General features: G+C 36.9%; 1 protein-coding gene across 13 annotated transcripts in view; it reads right to left on the bottom strand.

Moving 5' to 3' along the window:
- The window catches only part of cadps2 (Ca++-dependent secretion activator 2), a 148,548-nt gene that overhangs the window by 9,179 nt on the left and 112,488 nt on the right, over positions 1-26,881 (bottom strand). For 2 of the 13 annotated variants that reach the window (XM_079860234.1, XM_079860244.1), the window contains exons 14-25: positions 23,376-23,477; positions 21,921-21,984; positions 21,687-21,810; positions 20,464-20,576; positions 13,978-14,134; positions 9,440-9,581; positions 7,932-8,051; positions 6,311-6,340; positions 4,042-4,197; positions 3,807-3,954; positions 2,005-2,019; positions 215-289 (exon numbers count right to left, since the gene is read on the bottom strand). In XM_079860234.1, the coding sequence (XP_079716360.1) occupies positions 215-289; positions 2,005-2,019; positions 3,807-3,954; positions 4,042-4,197; positions 6,311-6,340; positions 7,932-8,051; positions 9,440-9,581; positions 13,978-14,134; positions 20,464-20,576; positions 21,687-21,810; positions 21,921-21,984; positions 23,376-23,477 (1,246 nt within the window). Of the gene's footprint in view, positions 1-214; positions 290-2,004; positions 2,020-3,789; positions 3,955-4,041; positions 4,198-6,310; positions 6,341-7,931; positions 8,052-9,439; positions 9,582-13,977; positions 14,135-20,463; positions 20,577-21,686; positions 21,811-21,920; positions 21,985-23,375; positions 23,478-26,881 lie in introns of all 13 variants that reach the window. The other 11 variants (XM_079860241.1, XM_079860245.1, XM_079860242.1 and 8 more) reach the window with 9 other exon arrangements.

Genomic DNA, 26,881 nt, shown 5'->3' with positions numbered 1-26,881 from the left:
TTTGCGTGACAGGCGCAAACACCTTTAGCACGAGCAACAATTAACAATTTAGGACAAAGTAACATTCACTGAAAAGGTACAACGTAGCAGAAAACACCATATAACGTTTCCTGAAACACACATTCATTGGAAAGCTACGTGTTGAGTCAAAATCCAAATCGCAGGGTTATGAGGGCGTCTCGAAAGAGGCTGAGACGATGCCTGATGGGAGTACCTTTGAGACCAAGGAGGAGATCATTTCCTTAAAGGCCTCATCGATCAGGACATCGATTTTTGAGTGGTACTGCTGCTGTGGGACAGAAGACGGGGGGACAAGGAGGAGAAACATCAACAAATACGACGCCGAACAGATCGCAAGGCATCCTAAAAGAACAACACGCTCACAAAGACATATTTCGGGAGAGAGGAAAAATCCTCCCCGTGCAATAGGGCTGAGTTAAGCAGCTATTAGGCCCATTATGCCAATGAATGGCATTCCTGCTCTCGTTTAGGGCAAAGGAATTTGAAGGATACTTTTTGTGTGGGCCACAATTAGAGCAGCCTTGTGTTTTTCTAAAGAACCCGTCCAGCTGCGGCGACCAAAGGCTCACACTACATTCAATTAATCCGCCATTTCATGTCTGATAAGTCTTATTCACCTATTTTGTGGAAAAAAAAAAAGAGAGGAGGAAGGAGAAAGCGAGGGCTCAGGGGGTGTGAGAGAGAAAGAGAGAGAGAGCGCATCCATTTGGGTGCTGAATAGATGCCTTTGCTGCATGCAAGGCAAGCAGGAGTTCATCTCCGCCAACAATGGCCATTCACGCCGAATCTAAAGGACACCCAAATTAAAAATTTCAATCAACAATGCGTGCAGATCGGTGACAAATTGAGGGTGCTAAGAGGTCACTGTCAGCAGCTCTAATTTTCTTTTCACCCCTTTTTTTTCCCCTGCACGCAAAATGGCAGCTTTTTCATAAATGGCATTATAGGAGAATCTTGAGGACTTTTTACCTCAATTAACACTTCCATGTTTGCTTTTTATACGGCTAAGCGGCGAGGCTTTTTTTTTTTTTGCATTATCGCCGATTAAATAGGGAGGTCTTCGCCGTGTGTGTGAAAAACCAAAAGAACAAGAATTTCTTTTGAAAACATTTATCTGGTAGCCATCCACTTCAGAGTCAGCGAGATGGCGGCTCATAAAGCATAACCTTGTATTTTGAAATAAAGCGGCAGACAAACTCGGGTAAAATCATCTTTTCTTTGTTTTTAAATAAAGTCTTTCACAACCACGCCGACATGCGCTGTTGGCCATTAAACTCAATTCCGTGTGAAGGAAAATCAGTTGAGCGTTGAGAAATACCTTTTAACCCAATTCTAAGAAGTAAGTGGAAATAAAAGTGGCAGTTTCTCGACTATCTCGCCTCACAAGGCCGCATACTTTAGGTGTCAATGGAGGAGAAAATACATTTTTTTTTTGTAAAGTTAGCACCTGTTTTGTTTATTTATTTATTTTGTTAGGACTGGAAAAGAGTAGTATCGACTACGACGACAATTCAGAAGAGAGAGAGCAGGATCTTGACTACACAAACAAAAAGTTGACTTCTATTTCAGAAGATTTCATACATCTAAATGTGCATTAATATAAAGAAGGCAGAATTACGGCAGTGATAAAATTTGAGTGTGCCGTTAAAAAAAACAAAAAAACAAATCTAAATTATTTGAAGGAGCAACTGATTTGGTTAAATGAAAACAACACTGGAGTGTTAGTGATTCCACTAATTTGTGATATTTTGAAAATGTCAATAAAATTGAAGTCAATGTTATTTGGTTCCCAACGTTCTTCAAAAATATTTTCTTTTGTGTTCCAGAAAAGAGAAAGTCATACAGGGTTGGAATGTCATGAAGGTGAGTAAATGATTACAGAATTTTTCTTTTTTGAGTGAAATATCTAATTAAATGTTAACTGCACAAATTGTATTTTTACTCTACTCGCAAGCACAAAAGAAGGGTAGAGTGTATACTTACCCATTGTTGGTCAACCTTGGGTTCATGCAATAACGTGCAGGACATGCGGGGATGAGTCAAAAAAAGACAATGAGCAAAAAGATAAAACATCCTTGAATGTAAACTAATCTCCGAGCTGGTTAACAGACAGCCATCAGATAAATAAAACTGATTTTGGTGAAATTCAACTAGGTAGTAAACAAACGCAACACAAAATCTAACAACCTTGCTTATTTCAGAAGGAAGAATATGAAATGAGATTTACAGTCATTTATTAAAGAGAAAAAAACAACAACAAGCAAACTGCCACTTTAATGTCTAAAATCACTAATTCTGGAAGCTAAACGAAAGTCTAAACCAATCAATTGTTTTGTTATTTGTAGCCTGAACAGCACACACAACAAACACAATACACACCACGTTCACAAATTGAATATGAAGTTTGAAATCAGATTAAAATCAACCGGCAATGTGTCTCAGTGTGAATGGCGCCAAATCGGATTTCGATTAGTTTTCTACGTGGTGCATGCAACGTCAAATATATATTTTTTTTAAATAGCATTTATAATTGTCTCGGAGTACACTCATTTTTACTGCACTTCTGGGTTGTTTCAGGCTCACTATTGGCCAGCATCACACACATGACCAGCGTCGGCCAATAGTGAGCCTACGTGGTGACGTACAACCCAGAAGCGCTGCTGTTACACGTGAACTCACTCAGAGGCCCACACTGAAGAAAATGAATAGTTGAATAAAGTCGTTATTTTTGTTTGTTTCTATTCTCGTCGCTTGATAAACTTAAGGTTGAGCCACTGTAGTCACTTGGACTATTTTAAACATTGTCTTTACTAACTTTTCTGGGCTGGCAGACATCGATTACTTAGAAGCCTATGAAGGAGTGAGCCAGCTCTCAGATTTCATCATAAATATCTTAATTTGTGTTCCGAAGATGAACGAAAGTCTTACGGGGTTGGAACAACATGAGGGTGAGTGATTACTGACAGGATTTTCATTTTTGGGTGAACTAACCCTTTAAAGTGAACTGTAACATTCAATTTGGATTTAAAATCCAATTTGGATTTGTCTCTAGTGTGAGCACATCCTAAGTGAATCCAAACTCTACTCTGGATCATAATTATCCAATTGCGATCTTTCAAAGACAATCTGAACATCTTTCGCTCTCCAGTCAGAAGTTGACAGTACAATGTTTTGATAGAGGTACATGTTTACTGGAGTCAATTCACTTTAGGTAGTATCTGAATAGCTTACTTATGCACATTAAGTTGGGATAAAGTATTTTTATTTGAAGAAACTACATCTTTAATGAACAGCTATGTACAATGTTCACAAAGAGAAAAGGCAATTAAATAGCTAGCCAAATAATGTATCATCGTAATTGCCATGCAAATGAGAAGCCAGTATAACGAATTGGCTTGTTTGAAATCAAAATGGCAGTCCTCGGTGCCGAAGGGTCTGTGAAAGTTTGGATGTGATTTTGTTCAAGGCCTCCAGAGCATTTGTGGTCGAGACTTATCTCTAGGCAGAAGAGGAGGAGGATAATATCGCCCACAGAAAAGGACAAAACACTTCAAACCAACCAATAACACCTGTGCTAGTTCAACTCAAAAAGAGAAACTGATGGATCTTGAAAGCTATTCAAACGGCTAATTAGCGTAACGTAATTTAATGTTCTTAATCTTGTTTGTACCTCCTTGCTGTCAGTTTAACAAAGACCAGATGCTTTTTGCGAGACTTATGGTGTTCTTAAAAGATCTACAGTACTAAGATAAACATAGATGTGTCCGCTCAAGTTTGTGACGTACCTCCTGACCTTGGTCGAGAACACACAGCTTGGAGCACTGCTTCTTGGCGTCCATGAGAACATTGAACATTGTGCACACAGACAAGGGAACGCGGAAATCGGTGGATTTGCTAGACTTCTGCATTTTCGAGTCAAAGGCAGCTTTGGTCCTAGATATCAGAGATGGCAGAGAAATCAGTTACATGAAGCTCCTGGCTGTAAAAGGACAGCCATTTATTCGTTCTTTAATAGCTGACCTTTTGACACAGGCTTCCATCATATCACTAGCCATCAGTTTGAGCCTCTGCTCCAGATGTTTGGCGAACTCCAGCTCTGGCCAGTGCAGGTCCATCACGAACATCTGAAGAGCATCCAGCTTCCAGAATAGATCTTCTGATGTGGCCGAGCCGTTACTGAGGAAGACAGAAACCGTGACGCGTCAGCACATGCTTGATCTTAAAGTCTACATTTCGACTTCACATCATTCTTTCACTGCAAATACATTACAAATCTAAAAAGGAGAAAGCATGAATGCCAAGGTCAAAGTACACAAAACACACTTTATAATAATAAAATGAGTTTGTTAACAGATTTGTGCAAAACAGATCAGTACTTGATGCTCATTGAACTATTTGAATGCCCATAAACTAACGATTTATTGCATTATTTAACATAAAGTGTTAGAAAAAAGATTACATGATGGCATATATAAATCTTAAGGTGTTTTCACATTTGCTTTTTTTCAGGGGTCTGAGAATTTAGATTTATTTGAATATTCTTTATTTGGAAGTTATCTAAAAATATATCAAATAAAACTAAAATATATAAATGCTGTTTATATAAATGCTAAAATATATAAATATTAAAAGTGATAAAATTAATTAATACAATATTTTTATTATTATTATTATAATAACATTTTAAATAATAGTTAAGGTAATATTATAATTATGCATTTCATTTTATCATCATAAAATAATAATAATAATAATATAAAGAATATTTTACATATTAGTTAATATAAATGTATTGTATAGTATATTAAATTAATAATTATAAAAATATTGTTATAATAATAAAAAATTATAATTATACATTAATTATATTATAATTAATATAATATTATATCAAATATGTAATATGGGTAGTCACAATTAAAATAGACCAAAATGACACCTCAGTCCATTTTAATGGCCAAAGACGGCATGAATGCAAATAAAAAATGTCGGTTCTTTTTTTTTTAACTCACTTCACGTTTGGGCCTCAACGGTGAAATGATCTCACATCTCATTATAGCACTTCTCACGTTAATGGAACCCCTACGATGATGGTAAATGAACTAATGTAAATGAATGAAAGGGGTCAGAGACTGAGAACTCAAATGTGAAAACACCTTCCATGGTCAATGAATAGTTAAGTCGTCCCCAAATTGCAAAAAAGCACAGTCAAACGACTAATCGTGCGAGAGCGACTCAGTAAAAGTCAAGTTGTCTTGCACCCAGCGGACGGGACTGTCAGTCTACAAGCTGCAGGGAGTCGAGGTCGAGAGCGAGAGCAGTTTCCGCTGATGTTGTGTCCCGACTCCGCTGGGTTCGAAGGGGCTCAAGAGATCTCCGCCAAGCGAGACAGATGGAGCGACATCACCGTGTCAACCGCAGTCGACACAACAACTCGCAGTCTGAGCTCGAGTGCGTGACGCGACGAGACGAAAAAAGGCCACTCGGTCCACTTGCTGTTAAAAGACTGTTACCTTCACAAGTGGCGGTCCGGGAAAATAAACCGTTTGGCAAAGTCCGCTGTGCAATTAAAAGGGGCGAGCGCAAGCTCCCACTCGGTTAATTAGCGGCGGTACGGTCCGTAAGGGCCCCCCCGGGGGTGCGCGCCTCCGCCTCCAGCACAGGGTGAACAAATGGACCAGTTTCTCGTCTGTTGAAGAGACTCCCCGAGGGAGAACACAAAGTTCTCGCCGAATCTAACAACCAGCTAACCACAGAGTCCCCTCTGACAGACACCCACAGGACTACACCCACTACAGACACTGTTTCAGGCCTGAAAGCTGGTGTGCTTTTGCAGTTCACACTCTTCAGGCTAATTGAGACGGATGCGATTTAACTTTCCGACGTTATTTAGGCTCTCGTATCTGTCAGAATTTCTTTTGTAGAGCGACGCTGTTTACATCTTGTTTTGAGTGAAGCCAATTGTTCTGGGATAAACCTGGATTTTGGTGTATGAGGTCACTATGCTATAGTGTTACCCAGATAACCCCCGACGGCAGAGAGAATATAGTGCTGCTGTTTATCATCAGATGCTCACAGCGGGTGTAAACGCGCTCACGCTCCGCAGATTGAACCGACGATACCTGGGCGCTTCGCTATAGGAAGGAAAATGAATGTTTATGGAGACTCGGGCGTCCATGTGAATTAGCTTTTAAACAGGTTTCTGTGAATTTGTCGTCTTTCAGACTAAAAAACAGGATATAGGCACGACACACACCAAACACAAGCATGTGATATCTCAGGTACTCACAAAATATCTGGCAAATTAACTCCTTGTCCGCTGTAAATCAAATGCATAACTGTGTTAAATTTAACCGATGAATCACACCAAAAAAGCCTAAAAATGACAGTATATAACAGCTATCAAGCAACTTTGGCACAGAAAGCACTAAAATGAACACCATCACACCAATGTTTTCAAGCAATCACATCGCCAACAGGATCATCACACTCTGATGGAGACAGGGATGGGAATCGGAAGCAATTTAATCATTTGATTCAATGATTCTGGTTCCTTAACAATGCCATTAATGATTCTTTTGTGCTTTAGAAGAAGCCCAACCTCATATAATTGGCCTTAACTATATAACTAAACAAAATCAGTACTATTTTTCATAACAAATGAGTTCTTTTTCATCGAATTACCATTTTTAAGGACTTAATACAATAATAAAAAAGTAGTAATTAAGCAGAAAAAGTAGTAATTATATGTGACTATCAGTCAACAACTGAAAGTGATTCAATAAGTTGAGATTCAAGCATGTCAGTAGATGGATCAATGTTTAACCAAATATGAGTTTATAGCAGATTCATTAAAAAAACTGACCCATAAGAACAAATGAGTTATTTTTCTATTAAAGTAACATTTTAAAGGACTTAATAGAATAAAAAAGTGGTTCAGTCTCAGCTGCAAGTGATTCAATAAGTCGAGATTCAAGTGATTCAGCAGACTGATTCGTTTAGACTAAAGTTTTTTGCCAAATTACAAATTACACAAGTTGCGCTAGTTTTTTTTTATTAGTTTTTTTATTGTTGTGCGAAATAGCTCGCAACTCGGCTGAAACGCTTTCATTTGTTGTGGTGCTGTAGATTCAGCGGTTCCTGGACAACGGTGCCGAAGAACGCAAACATTCGTGACGAGCAGATTTTTTTTTTGGGGGGGCAAATTATGGAACCTGTTCTGAATAAAACAACTTCTTGATTCCCAACCCAAGCTGACAGACACGAAACATTAAAAAAAACCTACAAAAACTAACATAACACTCACATAGTCATGCAATTAAAGATGCACTTTATGGTTACTTAAAGGGATAGTTCACCCAAAAATGAAAATTCTGTCATCATTTACTCACCCTCAAGTTGTTTCAAACCTGTATGAATTTCTTTTTTCTGCTGAACACGAAAGAAGATATTTTGAAAAACAGTTAATGGACCCCATTGACTTCCATAGTAGGAAAAAAAAAATACTATGGAAGTCAATGGGGTCCATTAACTGTTTGGTTACAGACATTTTTCAAAATATCTTCTTTTGTGTTCAGCAGAAAAAAGAAATTCTTACAGGTTTGAAACAACTTGAGGGCGAGTAAATGATGACAGAATTTTCCTTTTTGGGTGAACTATCCCTTTAATGGTTACTAATTCATTATGCTAAAGTGTATTCATTTTTGTTAAAACATTTTAGCAATAACTAAAGCCAACAGTTGGAAGCATCCTCTAGGCTGCATTTAAAATGTATATGCCACAATCAATATATTTGAGTGTTTTTAAGGGCTGCAGACTGGTTCTAACTAGTCATGTGACCTCTTTGCAGCTATAATAAGCATATGTCAAGAACAGTAAGCAGCGATGGCGCCCAGCTGGCCCATACACACGTGCTGTCACACAGCGGCCCCATCCAGGAAGGGGCCGAGAAGCTGGGCATCTGAGGGAGGTTAAGAGGCAGGTTGGGAACCCTGGGAAGTGGAACGCTTGGCAGATTGTTGGTGATGGTCCTGCCAGAGATCAGAGAGTGAAAGAGCAGAAAGCACTGAGAGGAGGCGAACAATAAGACAGTTCATCAGATGAAGAGCAGAATAAACAGCGGTTGACTGATCATTCTGTGGCATCAGAAGGGAAGGAAGCAGCAGCTCATTGACAGACTCGGGGAAGAGATTGGCCTTAGTTGGAGAAGACGGCATATTTCATTTGTGAAAATGTGCTTGTGAGACACGGACATACAATCTGTTCAATGCCGTGCTGTATTAAGAGTCATGTTCAGTTTGGAGTCTAAGAGACCCAAGATATATATTAGTTTTTTTTTTAATTTTGCTACATTTTTTATTAATGTCTTTTGCTGGGGTCAAACCGACCCCTCAAGAGTAAACATGTTAGTCACATTTCTGAAAGGTTCATAACTACTACTTTGTTGTGAATCAGAGTTAGAGCTTCAACAATAATTAATATATATATATATATAATTATTATATAACTATTATTAAAAAATAAATAATTATATAACTATTATTTTTATTACTATATATTATTATGTATAAATAAAATGAATAATAATAATAATAAACCCTTTAGTGTTTTGATAAGAAAATTGGGTCAGATTAAATCACTTCAGACAATTTATTATTATTTGAAATGTTTGAGGGAAAAATACAAGTTTATTTATTAGGTCAGAGGAACTTAAAAGCAAATGATCATAAATAATAATAATAATAATATTCATTTTAATTTCTTTCAAATTATTATCATAAATAATAATAATAGGTAGTAGTAATAATAGTTATTATTCTGATTTATAAATAATTATCATTTATAAATAATAAACCTGGAGCATTTTGATTAGGTCAGAGGAAATGATTATGGGCAAATTATTATTTTAAATGATGATTATTATTATTTTTTAACATGTAGATCATGGGGGACATTGGGATTCCAAACATCTCACCAGAACATGAGACTTAAGGTCCTACGTAAGGTCTAATTTTCACAACCAGTGTTTTCTGAAGTTCTGCATCCACTGGAAATTGTCTTGTCAACTGAATGATCACGACCCAACATACAGAGTTGACTTCACGTCTACCGCCATGTTTTCATTCACATCAGATTAAATATGGCGAGAATAAACAGGAAACTGAAGTAAATCAGAAAAGTACAAAGCATTAATGGAAAAGGAGGACGACTATCTTGGAGGCTCCATTCTTTTCCCTCTCTCCAATCATCTTTTCATTCTCTGAAACATGAACACGTTAAAAGCTCTGCTATTAATAACCTGACATGTTTAAACAAACACGGCATTGCATTCTCCAAAAAGCAAAGAGAATCAATCGATGAAAAAAACAAAACCACACACAGCAAAATCATGTTAGTGTGAGGTTGAACGGGGTCTTACTTCACAGACTGCCACGTCTCCTGTTCAAAGCCGCGGTGAATGGACTGAGCTATAGACGACTCCATCAGGTCAATGTAGCGCACCACTAGAGGGATGTACAGGTCCTGGAGGTGCTTGTGGAAAGTTCCATTGTACAGGTGAGCTGGAGTACATGAAGGAAGAATGAAGGCTTTACAATGTATCGGCTGATGTGCAACCAGTATTACAAGGCAAAATATTGTTAGACCTCTTAAAGCTGTAGTGCAGTGGAAATATATCTAGAGCACCACTTCCAGAAATCTATTTTTTTAGTTCAAAAAATAAAACATTTAAATAATACAACATATACATTCTTTAGGATCTTTATGTTGTGTTCAGGTCATTTTGAGAGATTTTCTTTTCCCTGAAAATGTTACTTAATGTTATCAGATTGGACTAAAACTTACTGACTGGCTCACACAGGATCATTTTTGTACTTTTTGGGGATTTTTCCCCCCACCTTGTTACTACACGTGCTGTGTTCCATTATTTGGTGATAATATAGCATAACGAAAGATTTACAAGCAATTTTTAAAAGGCCGGTCATCAAAGGTGTTATAGAGTTTTAAACACTAAAGTAACAAAACAAATTAGTGAATTTATTTGCATAACATATTTAATGGTTTCAAAATCTCACGTGAACACGGTGGTGTTGTCGAGCTACTCATTTGCACATAAACTACTAATAAGGTTTGTAAAATGAGCAGTTATGTTTTGTTGTACAGTTTTAATATAGAGGAGGGTGGGGTAAGATGTGCCACACTCATAATCTAGCAAACTGTGGGTGAGGTTGTGTTTGTCACATGACAATGTTTTTTTAGAAAGGTCCCAATTTATATTCTACATTTACCTGTTCACTGTCCCCCTTCCTTTTTTGAGCATAGATCTGATCTTAAATGGTTGTTACTCATGAAAGCTTTGGAATACAAACCAAAAATCAGCAGATTATTGCAGAAAGCACAACAATGAAAAATGAAAGTGTAAAAACATTACAGAAGTTTACTGTATTTTAAATAGAGTTAATTGTACTGTAAAGCAAATGTTCTGAAACTAATTTTTATTTTATACAAAATATATATTTAACAAAATAATTTGAACACTAAAATATTTCTAACCAAGTTGGTTTCCAAATTTAAAGTTGATATCACGAAAATGCACCCGCTAAAATCTCCATTTTCGATTTATGATGATTACTAAAATATATGGCAACGAAAATGCCAAGTGTCCCGCTACAGCAGGGGTGGGCAAACTTTTTGGCTCAAGGGCCACACTGGGTTTTAAAAATTTGACAGAGGGCCGGCCCAGTAGCAGATTATGAAGCACGATCTCATGAAAGTGCGTATCTATACCACAAATTTTATTTCTCGTGCCATTTATATGGCAAAAAATTTTTTTGTTTGTTTTTTTGCGTGCATGCTACACACTGTAAACCCCTTGGTCAGGATTAGGGGTGTGGAGTGCGTGCCTATTATACGCCATAAAGTGCATATCATATGCACGCGAAAACATATTATGCACTACAAAAACAATTCGTGGTATTCGCACTTTCATAAGATCGGCTGAGCAAACAGACAACGTGTGGCAACGTCTGTGCGAAATTCAACAACTGAGAGACGACATTCTGACAATACATTTTTTTATGCTAGATATCCCCCATTTAGCATGTTTTGATGTTAATTTTTAAAGATGTTAGATAATTATAGCCTATACTTTTTAAATATTGTTTATCCTTATTATTATTTAATGGCCTAACAGTAAATTAGAAACAAAACATCTGCAAGTGTACACTTAGAAGAGTAAAAATTACCTACGTTAATTCAACTTTATTAAAACTGAATGGCAATTTGCACTTCCAAAAGTCATACATTTGTGGAAATAAACGAATATACTAATTTATTTTAAGAATAATAAAATAAAAAATAAAAGGCAAAGGGAGATCAGAACATTTAATGAAAAAAAAAAAAAAAAACGGGTTCTGTACATGGCAGACAGGGGAGCGTAGTCGAAAGCCGGACGATAAAGGTCGGTAAACGGAATCGGGCAGGATACATCCACAAATCCAGAGGAGCAAAGAAACTCAATTGCAGACAAATCAAAGGAAAAACTAAAGTGTGCAAGCGGTTACCAAACTTTTTTTTTTCTCATTGAGTTTCCAAAAAAGGAAAAAACATTAACGTGCAACAAGTCTATGCGCTCAAGTTGCTGTCTGTTTGGTTTCCATGGTGACGCGTCATTGCTTGTTACGTGACACACCGCAGCCACAACAGCGCTGAATGAATGATGATCTGCTTTTATGTCATTTTTCCTTTTTTACATTTGTTAGCTATGGCATGCAATATCTGATATTCCAATTGTCAAATATATGCAACGCAATATATATATATATAACGCAAAGTATTGCAAGAAAAAAGGCAAAATTAATGCGATCTTAAGACAATTTTTTAAAATACTCGGCGGGCCGGATTAAACAGCCTAACGGGCCGCATGTGGCCCGCGGGCCGTAGTTTGCCCACCCCTGCGCTACAGCGTCACTGATGGTTAACAGGCTAAACCTTTTCCTATCTGCTTTTTGAAAATAAAAATAAAAATAAAAATGTGGAAAAGGTTTGTACAATGGACCCTTTTAGTCCACTGTACAATTATAATGTTATAAAAAAAAGTTATAAAAACTTAGATTTATAAAGTTAATAATTATAGAAAATCTGAGTCTGTGAAAGCAGTCCATAAAAATATACATTAATAAAAAAATAAAAATAAATTATGTTAATGGTTTTTTCTTTTCTTTTGCTATTGCAGATACCCTAAAATACAATTAGTCACCTAGTAGACAACATACTGTGTATGTAAAAAGTGGCACAGCTTACCCCAATCTCCCGTACATGTAAATGCACTCAATGTAATTAAACCACTTAGAAGGAAATGGAGGTCTGAGAGAGAGAGAGTGAGAGAGTGAGAGAGAGAGAGAGAGAGAGAGAGAGAGAGAGAGAGAGAGAGAGAGAGAGAGAGACATGTCTCCTCAGGCATCATTAAGTGTAATTCCCATCTCTCTGTTCCTCCTCATTAACACTAGCCTTTTTACTCTCATGGGTGTGTGAGCTCATTCCCAACCATTTAATAACGATGAAAGTCATTTGAGCATTTAGTGTCAATGTCACCACAATTTTTTGTCATGTGCACGCACTAAAAACTGTAAAAGCACTCAAGTCGCAACAGAAACGAATCCCTGTCCAAAATCAGGAAAATGAAAGATTCATTCGTAATATCCTACAAAGTGTTATCTGCTACTTAGGGGCATTTGGTTGTTCTAAGGATTTGAAATAACATGTGATGAATTCAGTGGCTACTTAAGTAGACGACTCTAAATGAGGATCTGTCGAGAAAAGTTCAAGGTAACATTGAGATTTATGATTTAAATTTATTTATTTTTTTATTAAGATTTCTACTTTTTGTCATGTTTGAGTGCAAGTGCTATCGATCTTCATTAGAATTAATTTCCGTGAGATTAATGTAGTGAGAACAGGGCAGAGGAAAGCAATTTGAGGGGGTCTTCTTCAAGAAAGTTCATACTGTATATGAAAGAGCGTGGGAGTTTCCTATATCTTTCTGCCAACTGTCTGTGTTATTACAGGCTGCCATTTCCATTGTCATGCTCCCTAGATAACAACCATATCTATTCCAAATAAACTTAGCAAATCTCTATATTATCGTCGCAAATGTCACAGTCACGCAAAACTATCTTTAACTGGCTGCAGTTAGGGTTAGCTCCTCGCTCAATTAACTTCACGTTATGAAGTATTCAAAACTATTTTCTGGGATCATTTCTTGTTGGTTACGAGAGACCTATGCTCAGGATATGTCGGACACTTTGGCAGGATTCGGATATGTGACCTGCCGAATAACCCTCCAGAGCCACTAACAGATCACACTGTATAGCTAATGAGTGTGTTGACCAATAACAGTGCAGCATGTTAACCTGTTCTCCTAACAAGTATTGTTCTCCAAAGCAACACTGGTGTTAATTAGAACAGTGAGACCATGCTATCAGAAGTTTGGACAAGCGGAAGAGTGGAGAAACAATGCAGAGCGGACAAACTTATTGCTTATAGCTGAACTCGTTACATAACTGATAAACTTTACACAGTTATTGAACTGAATTAAATCTACACTGAAGTGACTTTAGCTGAATAAAGACACTATTGTCTTTTTTTAGAGCCGCTTTACAGCAGAATTGAATTTTGTTTGCATCATTGATCATTATTTTCCTATTTATCACTGTAAAGCTGCTTTGAAACAACTGTAAAAAATAATGTTGCCGCAATTAGTTACAACTTTAGTTTAGTTGGATATTTAAGTTCTCTCAACAAATTTTAAGTTAACTAAACTTAATATTTTAAGTCAAGCAAGCACACATACTTTTTTTAAGTTGAAACAACACATTATTTCTTATTCTAATGTTGAATTTTAAGTTGTGATTTTTTACAGTAAGCGCTATATAAGTAAAGGTGACAAACACTACACACGGTCTGTTCGGAGGAAGTTGTTGAGCAGCTGAAAGAGCGGGAAACTGTCCCAGGAGTCCTGTGGCTGGACGGCCAGTGCTGAGTCCATGTCCACCGTGTAGAGCGACAGGAAGGTCTCGGCGTGCTCACCCATCGCCTCTGGCCACCAGGAGAAGGCCTGCAAAATACACATGCAGTCAATTAGGGACACTTTTGACTTTTTTCTATTTTAAACATTATTTAGGATAATTGATCATTTTTGTTATTATTTAGAATTAGAATTTATTTTAATATTTTCTGTTTTCACTTTGTCATTTTTATTAGTTTAAAAAATATATATATTTATTTTATTTAATAGTTTGAGTTGATTTCATTTTAGCACTTCAAGTTAAACTACACAAAAATGAGAAATGTTGCCTGACAACTTGTACATTATTAAATATTATTTTATTTTAGTTCACATTTTTTGTGAACGAGATTTGTTTTATGGCTTTACGTTAAACTAACAATAATAACCCTAGAACAAAGATCTGATCATGGACTTGAACAACTATCAAGATGTATGTGTGATGGTAATGACATAATACTGAAATATTTCATAAAAAATAAGAATTGCTATTTTGATTTCATGGTGATTTTAAGCTCTCATTTTTCAGATTAAAAGTGCAAAGTAGAAATTTCCCTGATTTTAATACTTTTTATAATTGTGTTAAAGAGAAATAAAAATTGGGAAACTTTGGCAAAATGTAAACTTTTAACACTTTAAAATCAGGAAAATGTATTAAATTAAAGAGACACAGAATTAATATGAATTCTTTATATATCATATAGATAGAATAAATAATAAAGCCTATTTAATTTATTTTTAAAAACATGTTTTTTATTAAAAAATGTTTTCCTTAAAATCATCCCAATGGACATAAAAGTTCCCCTAATTAGGAAAGAATCACCCATATATGTAACCAGCATATGTAACATGCTGAAAATATGCTACGTCCTCTATACCTGTGCAAACATACAATCACAAACAATAATGCCAAAAGGCATAATGTAGAGAGGAATAGGGTACAATACTGAGGGCTAAGCATTATGTACTTGGATACTCGCAACAAAGCACAATACAAACATGGAATTAAAGCAAGTAGAAGTAGAAGACAATCAGTAAAATGATGGGACCTTGAAAAGAACCACACAAAGATCGAGATGGAAAATGGCTTCACAAAACCTGCATGCTTGGTTTTGTAAAGCTTTACGTCTACATTTTATCAGTACATATTTGAACAATTTCACTTGGTACACTGAAAACATTTTTTTGTGTAGGATTTACTGTGAAATAGATTTCACAGATAATTACAACGGCAAGTAACACATTGAATTAAATGTGAAATTTTCAGGTAAAAATGCTGAAATAGTATTTTCTTGTAAAACCTACTCCAATAATCTTTGTTTTATTTAGTCTGTACTATTTTACCATTTACTTAAATATAGGGCTGTCAAACGATTAATCGCGATTAATCGCATCCAAAATAAAAGTTTGTTTTTACATAATACATGTGTGTGTACGGTGTATAATTATTTTCTATATATAAATACACACACATGCATGTATATATTTAAGAAATATTTGCATGTATGTACTGTGTATATATATTTATATTATATATAATTTATATTATATATAAATATTTTATATATAAATAACACATTTTCTTAAATATATATGCATGTGTGTGTATTTATATATAGAAAATAATTATACTCCGTACACAGACATAAATTATGTAAACACAAACTTTTATTTTGGATGCGATTAATCGCGATTAATCGTTTGACAGCCCTACTTAAATATTCTTTTACAGTGTAGATGCGCAGAAATCCCAGTTTCACCGAAATTTCAAGGGCAAAAAAGCTCCATCTATTGTATCGTAGCGATCACTTTCAAACCAAGCAGCTTCCAGTTGATCAACGGTGCAAAGTCATGTGACCATTTTTAACCTGATGTAAAATCTGTGTGGAAATTTTTAACCCTTCGGCGGAATTCCTGATCGTTACGAATTCCCATTGAAATGGCTGGATTTTGCATATTTAGAGACCGGAATAGTAGATTTTTGAGATTGGGCTGCTTTGCTATAGACCGATACCCTTGCAACCACTCCCATTCCCTATGATCATGCAATGTTTTTTATACTATAGAAAAATGGGAAATAACATTTGAATATCAACTTTAATCACTTGTAAATACATCAACACTGATTTAAATTTTATAGGTAACAAGTAGATGCACATAAAAATACATTTTGACGTTTGCAAAAGGGAACTGTACTAGAAAGTAGCAGAACACAGCCATCAAAAAGGCTAAAGATCAAAAAAGGACAATTAGCTATCCACGTGTCTTTTATGGTCGACTGCAGCGCACTAGAGCTCATACATCCTTCTGAATTCCCCTGAGAATTCAGTGCCGTCTTTCTACATAGTGCCGAGCTCCTATTGTCTGCCAGTATGTGCATTGAAGGCCCTTCTGAAAAGATCCAAGTCCATCAATACATTTCTCTCTTTGCATTCTTCCGCGCGGCCATTCTTGGGGACGTCTGCAGCCAACTAAATCGAGAGTATCAACGAAAGCCGGTTCATGTTGTCTTGTATTCTTTGAAGCCAAGAACTTTTCATCCAAAGCGGTCGGCATCGAGCGAGAGGGATAAAAGTGCAATCAGTCATGGTGAAGAATATGTGGTGGAGAGGAGAATGCTGACTTATTAAAGGGTGCTATTGTGTACGGATATCCGAGCGCGTGTGTGTGTGTGTGTGTGTGTGGGGAGGGGGTGAACGTCACTCTTGTCTGACTAGATGTTTTACAGTCGATGGCCTTGAGGGAGTTTGTCTTCAGGGCTTTCAGAAGCAGGTTTTGAACAGCATAGAGCTGACAACCATTTCAGTCTGAAATATACTCAAAAACTGACCAAACTCTTTTCTGTTGCTTCTAGGAATGGTTCAGAATGGTTAGCTAGTTGATCATATTACTAACTTGCTGTGAAACTGGGAAATACACTACTGTTCAAAAATGTAGGGTCTCTTCTGCTCACCAAGGCTGTATGTATGTGATCAAAAATACAGTAAAAAACAATAATATTGTGAAATATTATTACAATTTAAAATAACGTTTTTCTATTTGAATATATTTTAAAATGTAATTTATTCCAGTGATGCAACGCTGAATTTTCAGCACCATTACTCCCGTCTTCAGTGTCACATGATCCTTCAGAAATCCAATCCCTCCTTAAAATATCCACAGATGCATTTTTATGCAGAATTGATATTCTGGAAAAAAAAAATTATATTGGAGAAACTATTCCAGACTTTTATTATCTTATTGTAGTATATGAATAATATATTTAACAATATGTATATTAACCATTTAATAATTTAATTATATATTTTAAGTGTTTTTCATTTTTTTCATATAAATATGAAAATAACTACTGGACAAGTGAACGGTTGTGCTGGTTCATATTTTGTGGAAACTGTGATACATTTTTCAGGATTCTTTGATGAATAATAAGATATTAAAAAACGGCATTTATTTGAAATAGAAATCGTTTGTAACATTACAAAATGTCTTTAATATCACTTAACAATTTAATGCATCTTTGCTGAAATAAAGTATTCATTTCTCTCTCTCAAAAAAAGAAACAAATCTTACTAATCCAAAAAACTTTTGATCTACAGTATATTTTATATTTTTATACATATTAGACTTAGGCAGTTCAAAGAGTCAGTGGTTAGTGGAGATAAATTTAGAAAGTGCAAAAAAAAGAGGGCAACTTTGATTTCGTTGTCAAATGCTTTAACACAAATATACGTTGTGATAAATGACACCCAATCTGTTTTGTTTGTAAAAGCATGAATGATAAATAAAAATGAGGTGCAAATGCTAAATAACACAACACAACACAACACGAGAGTGAAATATAAGATGAACCTTACCTCTCTTCCCTAATGCATTACAAACATAGGAGTGGTAAAGAAAGAGAGAAATATCAAATAGACATACACATTCTTAAGCATCGAGAACATAGATACACTTTCCATGTAAAACACATTTGATTAGACAATGTTTTACTCCTAGTTTCAAACTGTAAGTGCAACCATAATTTCACTAACGTAGATCTGAGCACATCACGCACACACACACACACCTTGATGTTTCCTTAGAGACAGCATGTGGGACATTTGTCTTGTTAGGCACAGCCTGGGTTCTGGCATCATTGTCTGTCATCTGTGACAGCTGTTGAAAGCTTGAGGCCTAAAAATAGCCTGCTACCTTGCTAGCAGATGTCTACATCCGCATTTTTAGTTAGGAAAATGCTCGCTGTTACTTTCTACGAAGACTTCACACCTAGTATTGATTAGTTTCCTTTGATCTTGTCTTTTTTTTAAAGTTGATGTGAGAGCGATAGCGGGCGCTGGCCTTGTGCAGATGGGCCGTGGGCGTTGTTTTCCTGTGCTGCTACTATGAGCTGGCACTGGACGGGTAAGCTGTCACTCGCTAACAGCTGTTACGGCAACGTGGCGAAGTAAATGGACAGCGAGACGGTAAATGATCACAAGTCCGCTCTGAAATGATCATGCAATACCTTCTGGAGAAACATGCAAAACCAAAGGACCCGATGATAAACAAAGATTGATTCTCTGTCTACGTGACTGTGGGTTTTTCTGAACCTATGTTGTAAAGGACTGGAAGATACAGTGAGGAAAATAAGTATTTGAACACCCTGCTATTTTGCAAGTTCTCCCACTTAGAAATCATGGAGGGGTCTGAAATTGTCATCGTAGGTGCATGTCCACTGGGAGAGACATAATCTAAAAAAAAAAATCCAGAAATCACAATATATGATTTTTTAACTATTTATTTGTATGATACAGCTGCAAATAAGTATTTGAACACCTGTCTATCAGCTAGAATTCTGACCCTCAAAGACCTGTCTGCCTTTAAAATGTCCACCTCCACTCCATTTATTATCCTAAATTAGATGCACCTGTTTGAGGTCGTTAGCTGCATAAAGACACCTGTCCACCCCATACAATCAGTAAGAATCCAACTACTAACATGGCCAAGACCAAAGAGCTGTCCAAAGACACTAGAGACAAAATTGTACACCTCCACAAGGCTGGAAAGGGCTACGGGGAAATTGCCAAGCAGCTTGGTGAAAAAAGGTCCACTGTTGGAGCAATCATTAGAAAATGGAAGAAGCTAAACATGACTGTCAATCTCCCTCGGACTGGGGCTCCATGCAAGATCTCACCTCGTGGGGTCTCAATGATCCTAAGAAAGGTGAGAAATCAGCCCAGAACTACACGGGAGGAGCTGGTCAATGACCTGAAAAGAGCTGGGACCACCGTTTCCAAGGTTACTGTTGGTAATACACTAAGACGTCATGGTTTGAAATCATGCATGGCACGGAAGGTTCCCCTGCTTAAACCAGCACATGTCAAGGCCCGTCTTAAGTTTGCCAATGACCATTTGGATGATCCAGAGGAGTCATGGGAGAAAGTCATGTGGTCAGATGAGACCAAAATAGAACTTTTTGGTCATAATTCCACTAAACGTGTTTGGAGGAAGAAGAATGATGAGTACCATCCCAAGAACACCATCCCTACTGTGAAGCATGGGGGTGGTAGCATCATGCTTTGGGGGTGTTTTTCTGCACATGGGACAGGGCGACTGCACAGTATTAAGGAGAGGATGACCTGGGCCATGTATTGCGAGATTTTGGGGAACAACCTCCTTCCCTCAGTTAGAGCATTGAAGATGGGTCGAGGCTGGGTCTTCCAACATGACAATGACCCGAAGCACACAGCCAGGATAACCAAGGAGTGGCTCTGTAAGAAGCATATCAAGGTTCTGGCGTGGCCTAGCCAGTCTCCAGACCTAAACCCAATAGAGAATCTTTGGAGGGAGCTCAAACTCCGTGTTTCTCAGCGACAGCCCAGAAACCTGACTGATCTAGAGAAGATCTGTGTGGAGGAGTGGGCCAAAATCCCTCCTGCAGTGTGTGCAAACCTGGTGAAAAACTACAGGAAACGTTTGACCTCTGTAATTGCAAACAAAGGCTACTGTACCAAATATTAACATTGATTTTCTCAGGTGTTCAAATACTTATTTGCAGCTGTGTCATACAAATAAATAGTTAAAAAATCATACATTGTGATTTCTGGATTTTTTTTTAGATTATGTCTCTCACAGTGGACATGCACCTACGATGACAATTTCAGACCCCTCCATGATTTCTAAGTGGGAGAACTTGAAAAATAGCAGGGTGTTCAAATACTTATTTTCCTCACTGTATATGACAGGATCGATGGCGGATTCATTATGAACAAAAAGGTGCTGGTATTGAGTTTAATCCGAGAAACAAGAAAGAAAAAGCATTGATAACAGAGACATAATGAAAATAAATGAAGCAGGAAATAGTCAAGACTTAGAAAAGTTTTCATCAAGAGATATTGCACAGGTCTTACCTCAGAGTGATGCTCATCGTTCTGCTGTAACACCTCCATACACAGCTCTCCTAGTCTGATCATGTCCTCCAGTCTTTTCTCTGGAGACGCCTGGCTGCTATCTGCTGACACACAGACGTCCGGACAGTCGCACCAAATGTCTAACACTCCAAACACTTCACACAAACTAAATGTAAGAACTTAAAGCAATAGATCTAAAGGGCTCAACAATAAGGATTTGGCCAGCGACTGTACTACGTAGTTAGTTAATACAACTTCACATTTCAAGTTGACTAAACTTCTAAATTTTAAGGCAGCATGTACACTTAATTAAGTCAAAACTATTTTTTATAGTGTACAGGGGTGTCAAACTCATTTTAGGTTGAGAGCTGTATGGGAAAAAAAATGTAACCATGTGTGGGCCGAAATCCCTCTTTTAAACCTTAGTGTGCTGACTGTTACATTAATATTAACCACAAATTATTTTGCAAGAAAACTAGAAAAACACAGTGCTCTTTGAAAACGGCACTTGTTTTTGCAGCAAAAAGACTCTTCGATTTTTAAAATAATGTTTTATTTAATTTTTTTTTTTTTTGTGATGCATCAATTTAGATTTTTTTTTACGGCCAATTTTTTTTTTCACAAGCAAATTGGCCGATTCTGATAACGGTTGCAGATTTTTTTTCTTGATTTAAAATCCCCCTGTAGTCAACAATTGTATCCCTTAAAACTCATCTCTGATCACCAAAACTACATTTCTGTATTTTCCTGTGACATTTTTTTTTTCTTCATGCCTTAAAATAGCTCGAATGTAACTCTACACCCTTGCTTCATTTAGGATACACGGAACCATGAATATGCAAATTAGCCCCGCCTCCACTCACTCACACCGCCATAGTAATGATATGCTAAAGCCTGACTGCACGTTGATCTGATGTAGTTTGTGACGTAAGAAACTTTTTTGAGACTGTCTTTAGATGACCGCAGTTTTAAAGAGAAAATACTCAGCTGTGTTGACTTATGAATTTGTACATGGTTTGTCTTAAAGCATATTAAAAACGGTATGAAGCATATGAACAATAGTGTATTTTTTGTGTGTACTGGGGCCACTGAAAACATTAGCAGGTGTTAAGCTAGATTTCTCTTCTCAAATCCAAACTACCTGCTGACAAGGGCCATCAAAAAAAAGAAAAGAAAACCTTACTGTTGAGCCCTGAAAAGTATTCTGTGAGAACCTTCGATCTGGGCGTAGTCGGTCAGCTGGGAGTAATTGATGAGCGCAGCTTTTTCCAGGCACTTCTGAACTATCTTGTGCATCTCTTCAGTTGGGACAGGTGTGGTGATGTCTTTCATCAGAGCCTGAAGATTGACACTTTTTCTCTCATTTATTTCACTTTAAGCACATGCTAGTACACACAAGACATGCATATAAGGTGCAAAGCATGCACAGTTAATTGGAGGACACTCACCCTTTCTAGAAGAGAGAGTGTGGCTTTAAGAGCCCCCTCCGGTCGCCCGAAGGGGAAACAGTACCTACGGGCAAGAAGACAAGGGGTAAAACTCGAGTGGTAATTAACGAAAGGCATAGAAGAAAGAAGACTGAGCACAAGCTGAAGGAGTCAGTCACAAACCGCTGTTTCTCAGCTATCATGGGACAATAATTACGTCTTTTAAATAGAGATGTTTTCCAAAGCCCGTTGAGGAGGGACAGGTGTCAGCGTACGTACGGGACAATGCTAAACGGGATGAATGAAGGCGAAAGAGAAGTGGTTCTCATAAAGGCCTCACACCACAGGTGTGAAAGTCTCCCCGAACGGCCCTCGACGCGTTTTTTTGGTGCATGTGGGGCAAGAGGCACACTTACCAAGTGACTCAACAAGGTCTAATCAGCTTGGGCTGGGACCCGCGCTTAATCCCCGGCACGCCCCGCACCGGCCTGGCCTCTGTCTGCCGTCCCATTTGCATAATCTGAGATGCTGTTTGTAGCTTTTGTTGGAGTGGGTTTATTAGGTTCTGCTGCAAAAGCAAGACTCAAACCCTCTTTACTAGTGTTTCCAGCACTCTACTGAGGGGGGCCAGCGGGAGGTCGGTTGAAAACGAGGACCAATCAGGAGGGGGTCTGGTAAACGAGTAAACTGTAAGCTGAGATGCTTTACAGTGGTTATCAACTGGTTTTGCTTCAGGGACAAGATATTACATTGTTAATACACTGTTATTACAATGTAATTACATGATTATATAGTTAGTTTTTACCATTTGGATTTTTTCCCTGATGTTTGCAACCTTTAAAAATAGATCTGAAATCCATTTGCAAATATCCGAACATTTGCTGATTTTATTTATTTTTTTAATATACAGTCAACCCAAAAATTATTCAGACACCAGATATAATTTTTTATATTTACTAGTGGGTGCAGGACATAGCTAATTTATGTAAGTGAGGATAGCAAAATAAAGTCAACTGTGACATTATAACCAAAACTTCTTGATAGAGTTGACTACCAGTAAAATGTATAAAAATTTGGGACCAAAAATTATTCAGACACTTTGACCTGACCATGTTTTGCTTAAGTGTTTTTTCTTTAATAGCTAATCCGACATTTTTACACGACAGACTGAAAAAAAATTAAGCATTGCTTGGTAATTGGTTGACCTAAATTGGTATTATCTAATTGTGTTCTTAAATTTAACAGCTGACAGCTTCAACCTAATTCATTTGTGAGACCAGTGAAACCAGTGAAATATCAACAGATTTGATAACTTTGAGTTCTTGTCATATTTTATTACCATTTTCTAAACTATAGTGAATTGTGATAATGTGAGAAATGTTGAAGGTGTCTGAATAAATTTTGGTTTGACTGTAGATTATCTTAATACATTGATGTGCATTACTAAGATTAAGTGGATGTGGTAGCTCATCTTACCTGAAATGTGTGATCTGCTTCTCCAATAAAGTCAACAGTCTGCTCCTGATCTCCTCAAACTCCTCCTTCTCCTGTTCTGTAACAGTGCCCATGCCATCCGGTCTGCCAAAACAAGGAAACATTCAATTTTCTGTTTTATTCTTTACAACACCTGTTCTTTCATTTCAAATGCCCTTGGATCCTGTGCTTCGACTTCATAAATCAAAAGATTTTTCAAAGAGAGTTGTAAGTTTCACAATTATTCAAGCTGAACTGAACAATGCTTCAGCAGGGTTTTGCAATCCAAAACTCTTAAATAAAAGAATATCAAAATAAATGTTTCCTTGGTGAATCATATCAAGGTAATGCAAGAAGGGAAGCAACTGGAAATATCTTAAAGGATCAAACATTCTTCAAATTTAAAATAAAATAACTATTTTGAATAAATTGTTAATTTGCAGTCTCCTTTTCAATGTTATATTTATTCATTTAATATTTGTTTGAATATTATGTTCACAATTATCAAAGATATGAGACTAATAAATAAGATGTGTATTCAAAATAAAACTAAATAAATAAAAACAAGACTACAAATTATTCAAAAACTAATTGAATAAAATAGATTTCAAATCATATTTAATAGATCAGACATTCTTATATTTTGAATGAAATTTGTATTATGTCCTAAACATTATTTGGTAACACTTTATTTTAACGTGTCCTTGTTACACACGTTACATGTATTTACTATAGTAATAACTCTAAATTATGCATAATTACATGCAATTAACCCTTAACCAAATCCTGATCCTACCCAAACCCTATAGTAAGTACATGTAGTTGTTTATTATTACTCAGTACTTAAATCTATAATTACACCGTAACAGGGACACATTCAAATAAAGTGTAACCCATTATTTTATATTTATTTTATTTAGGATGAAATTATTGTTTCAATCATCAACTATTTATTTAAATTCATTAAGTCACAGATTTAAACCTCGTTTATAACTCGTAACTGCAATAATCAAATATAGCCAGCATGTTCAACCACTAAGCATTGCACAATTGCACTATAATCGCTAAAGTAATCATTCCAAACTTCAGTTTTTAACTGTAGACAATGGGCAGTTTAGTTAGAAGCCATTGTGCCTTGCTATCCAAACCCTCCACACTTTCTGAATGGCACAGCTTAGCCTTGTAGAGAAAGCGCTTTCCTTACACGCAGAGGTAAAGGCAACTTGTAAACCTGTCTGTTCTGCAAATCCCTCTCTCCATTAAATGAAATCCGCCTTTTCTTTTTGACAAGAGCCAGCTAATCCCGAGAGAACACAAAGAGGGAGTGTGAAGAGCGGCAGAAGATGTGTATGTGCAAGCATGGGGGGGGGGGGGGGGGGGGAGATCAGCGCCTACAAATGAAAAGAAAAAAAAAATCTCCTTTTTGCATTATGGTAAAGGCTAAGGAGTGTATAAACTCAACATCGACCCTTTAATCTCAGTGTCTTTGTCTGTCGTACTGTGTAGGCTCATTAGTTCTTAAGGAAGGCCTCTTAGTTTAACTGCTTCTAACAAGAGGCCTGGGAATTGAACTGTTAGCATGAGGGAGAATCACTCTGGTTTAAAGTCTTTGCTTGTTTGTCGCTCCCAGTACATCACCAAAACCTACGACTACCAAAGCCTTGCGACTTCAGTCAGTAATTAAGTCTCTCACAATTCACACATCCTCCCATCGAGTTGACTAATGCTAAACGAATCCTTCAAACCTTGAAACACATCCAATTCTACCTTACATAACACAACATTCTTAGTGGTGTTTGCTGAGGAAGGCATCACTTTTGCTATCATTATTCAGGGCTCTGTAATAAGGACGTCCCACTGGCCGGGGGCCAACGTGAGAGAATTTGGGGCCAGTTGATGGAACCGTCGCTGTATGTCGTGTTGATCGTGTGCGTGTCACTTTTATACCTTGAAAAACGTAAACACTTCATTTTCTGTGACATTTGGTTGTACATTTTCCGCTTGTCAACTAACATAGATGACGTTTTGTTGAAACTGCGTGAATGACATCTCATAGTCTTGGTATAAGAATGAGTTGAAAATTACAAATTAATCAGTATGATTTGCAATTTATGCCATTATTTTCCAGTAAAAGTGTTTGTGAATTTACATATGTATAATTACACTACCTATATAATTTCCAGCTATCATTGCAAAACTGTACATCTATTACGTGTACATCTACACAAAACTAATATTTGCTGAAAAAATGTGGGGAAAAAATAGAATAATAAAAAATACAAAAATATCATATAATAATATTGGTGTGTGTGTGACACCACTTTTTAATATTTGATATATATATATATATATATATATAAATATAAATTATCCAATATTATTACTATTATTATACTGGAAATACAATATAATATAATACAAATTCTTTATAAAATAAACTACCATTTCTTAAAAGTACATTTATGTATAAAAATAAATAATAAATTGTACAAATTAAAATGTTATATTTAAAACATATTTATAATTTTGTGTATATATGTGTATATATACACACAGGGTGCAGTGTGCTGCCCTGTTAGGGGGCCAACTTATTGTTTGCGCCTGATGAAGCGAGTGTGTTGAAGACGAGTGAAACGCTGACCTGTCCGGGGCCAGTCAAAGAGGGTTAAACAGAGGCAGGAGTCTTGGGAAAGTCTGGCCGTGCCAACATGTCCAAGAAGTTGGTTGTTAGTTTCAAAGCTGTGCGTTTGCAAGAGTTCGGTCTTGGCCACTAGGGCTACACAATATATATTGAAAAAAAGTTGATATCCCGAGATGGCTAAGTGCGATTGTAAAATAATGCAGATGGAAATTTAAGCAAATATATGAGCTACTGGTTTCAGAGTGAAGCGCGTCATTTACACGTGTACTTCAGCATCTCATATTGAGTCAAGAACCCTAAGGTTCTAGAACAGCTTTTACAAGAGTCTACAAACGGACTCCATCCTCAATGACAGATGGGTTGGTGTGTATCCGATCAAATCAAGACCCAATGGACAAGACAGAACTGACAGAAGATCTGGATGTATGTCATGTTTACAGTGAGTAACTGATTGTGCCGACTGGTAAATACTCTTGTCACATGGGGCAGCCAAGCATGATGGACAGGCGAGAGAGGAGAGAAAGACTGACAGGTGAGAAAGAGGTTAGCTTGTGATTACTGTCACTCTCGTCGCTGTCAGTACGCCCTCGCCAGTTCATCTCACACACCTGTCCGTTTGCTCTCGCGTACTTGCTTCTAAGTCTCAAGCCTCGTCGAGCCCAGGGTGCATCTGTCAGTCAAACACAGGCGACACCGACTGAAATGTGCCACAAGGATGTTTGCACTGACAAACATGTCTGAAAGGAGTTTCGGTTTACACACCGTTACCTAAAATCTAAGAATTTACAGACTCAGTGGTTTCGTTTCACATCACAATTGAGCACAAGTCTTAATTGAGTAAAAGTCTCAACTCATTTTCTTAATATCA

The sequence above is a fragment of the Squalius cephalus genome (genome assembly GCF_949319135.1).
Source record: "Squalius cephalus genome assembly, chromosome: 23".
NCBI lineage: Eukaryota > Metazoa > Chordata > Actinopteri > Cypriniformes > Leuciscidae > Squalius > Squalius cephalus.
The sequence above is the reverse complement of the archived record's forward strand: the minus strand, read 5'-3'. Positions and strand labels throughout refer to the sequence as shown.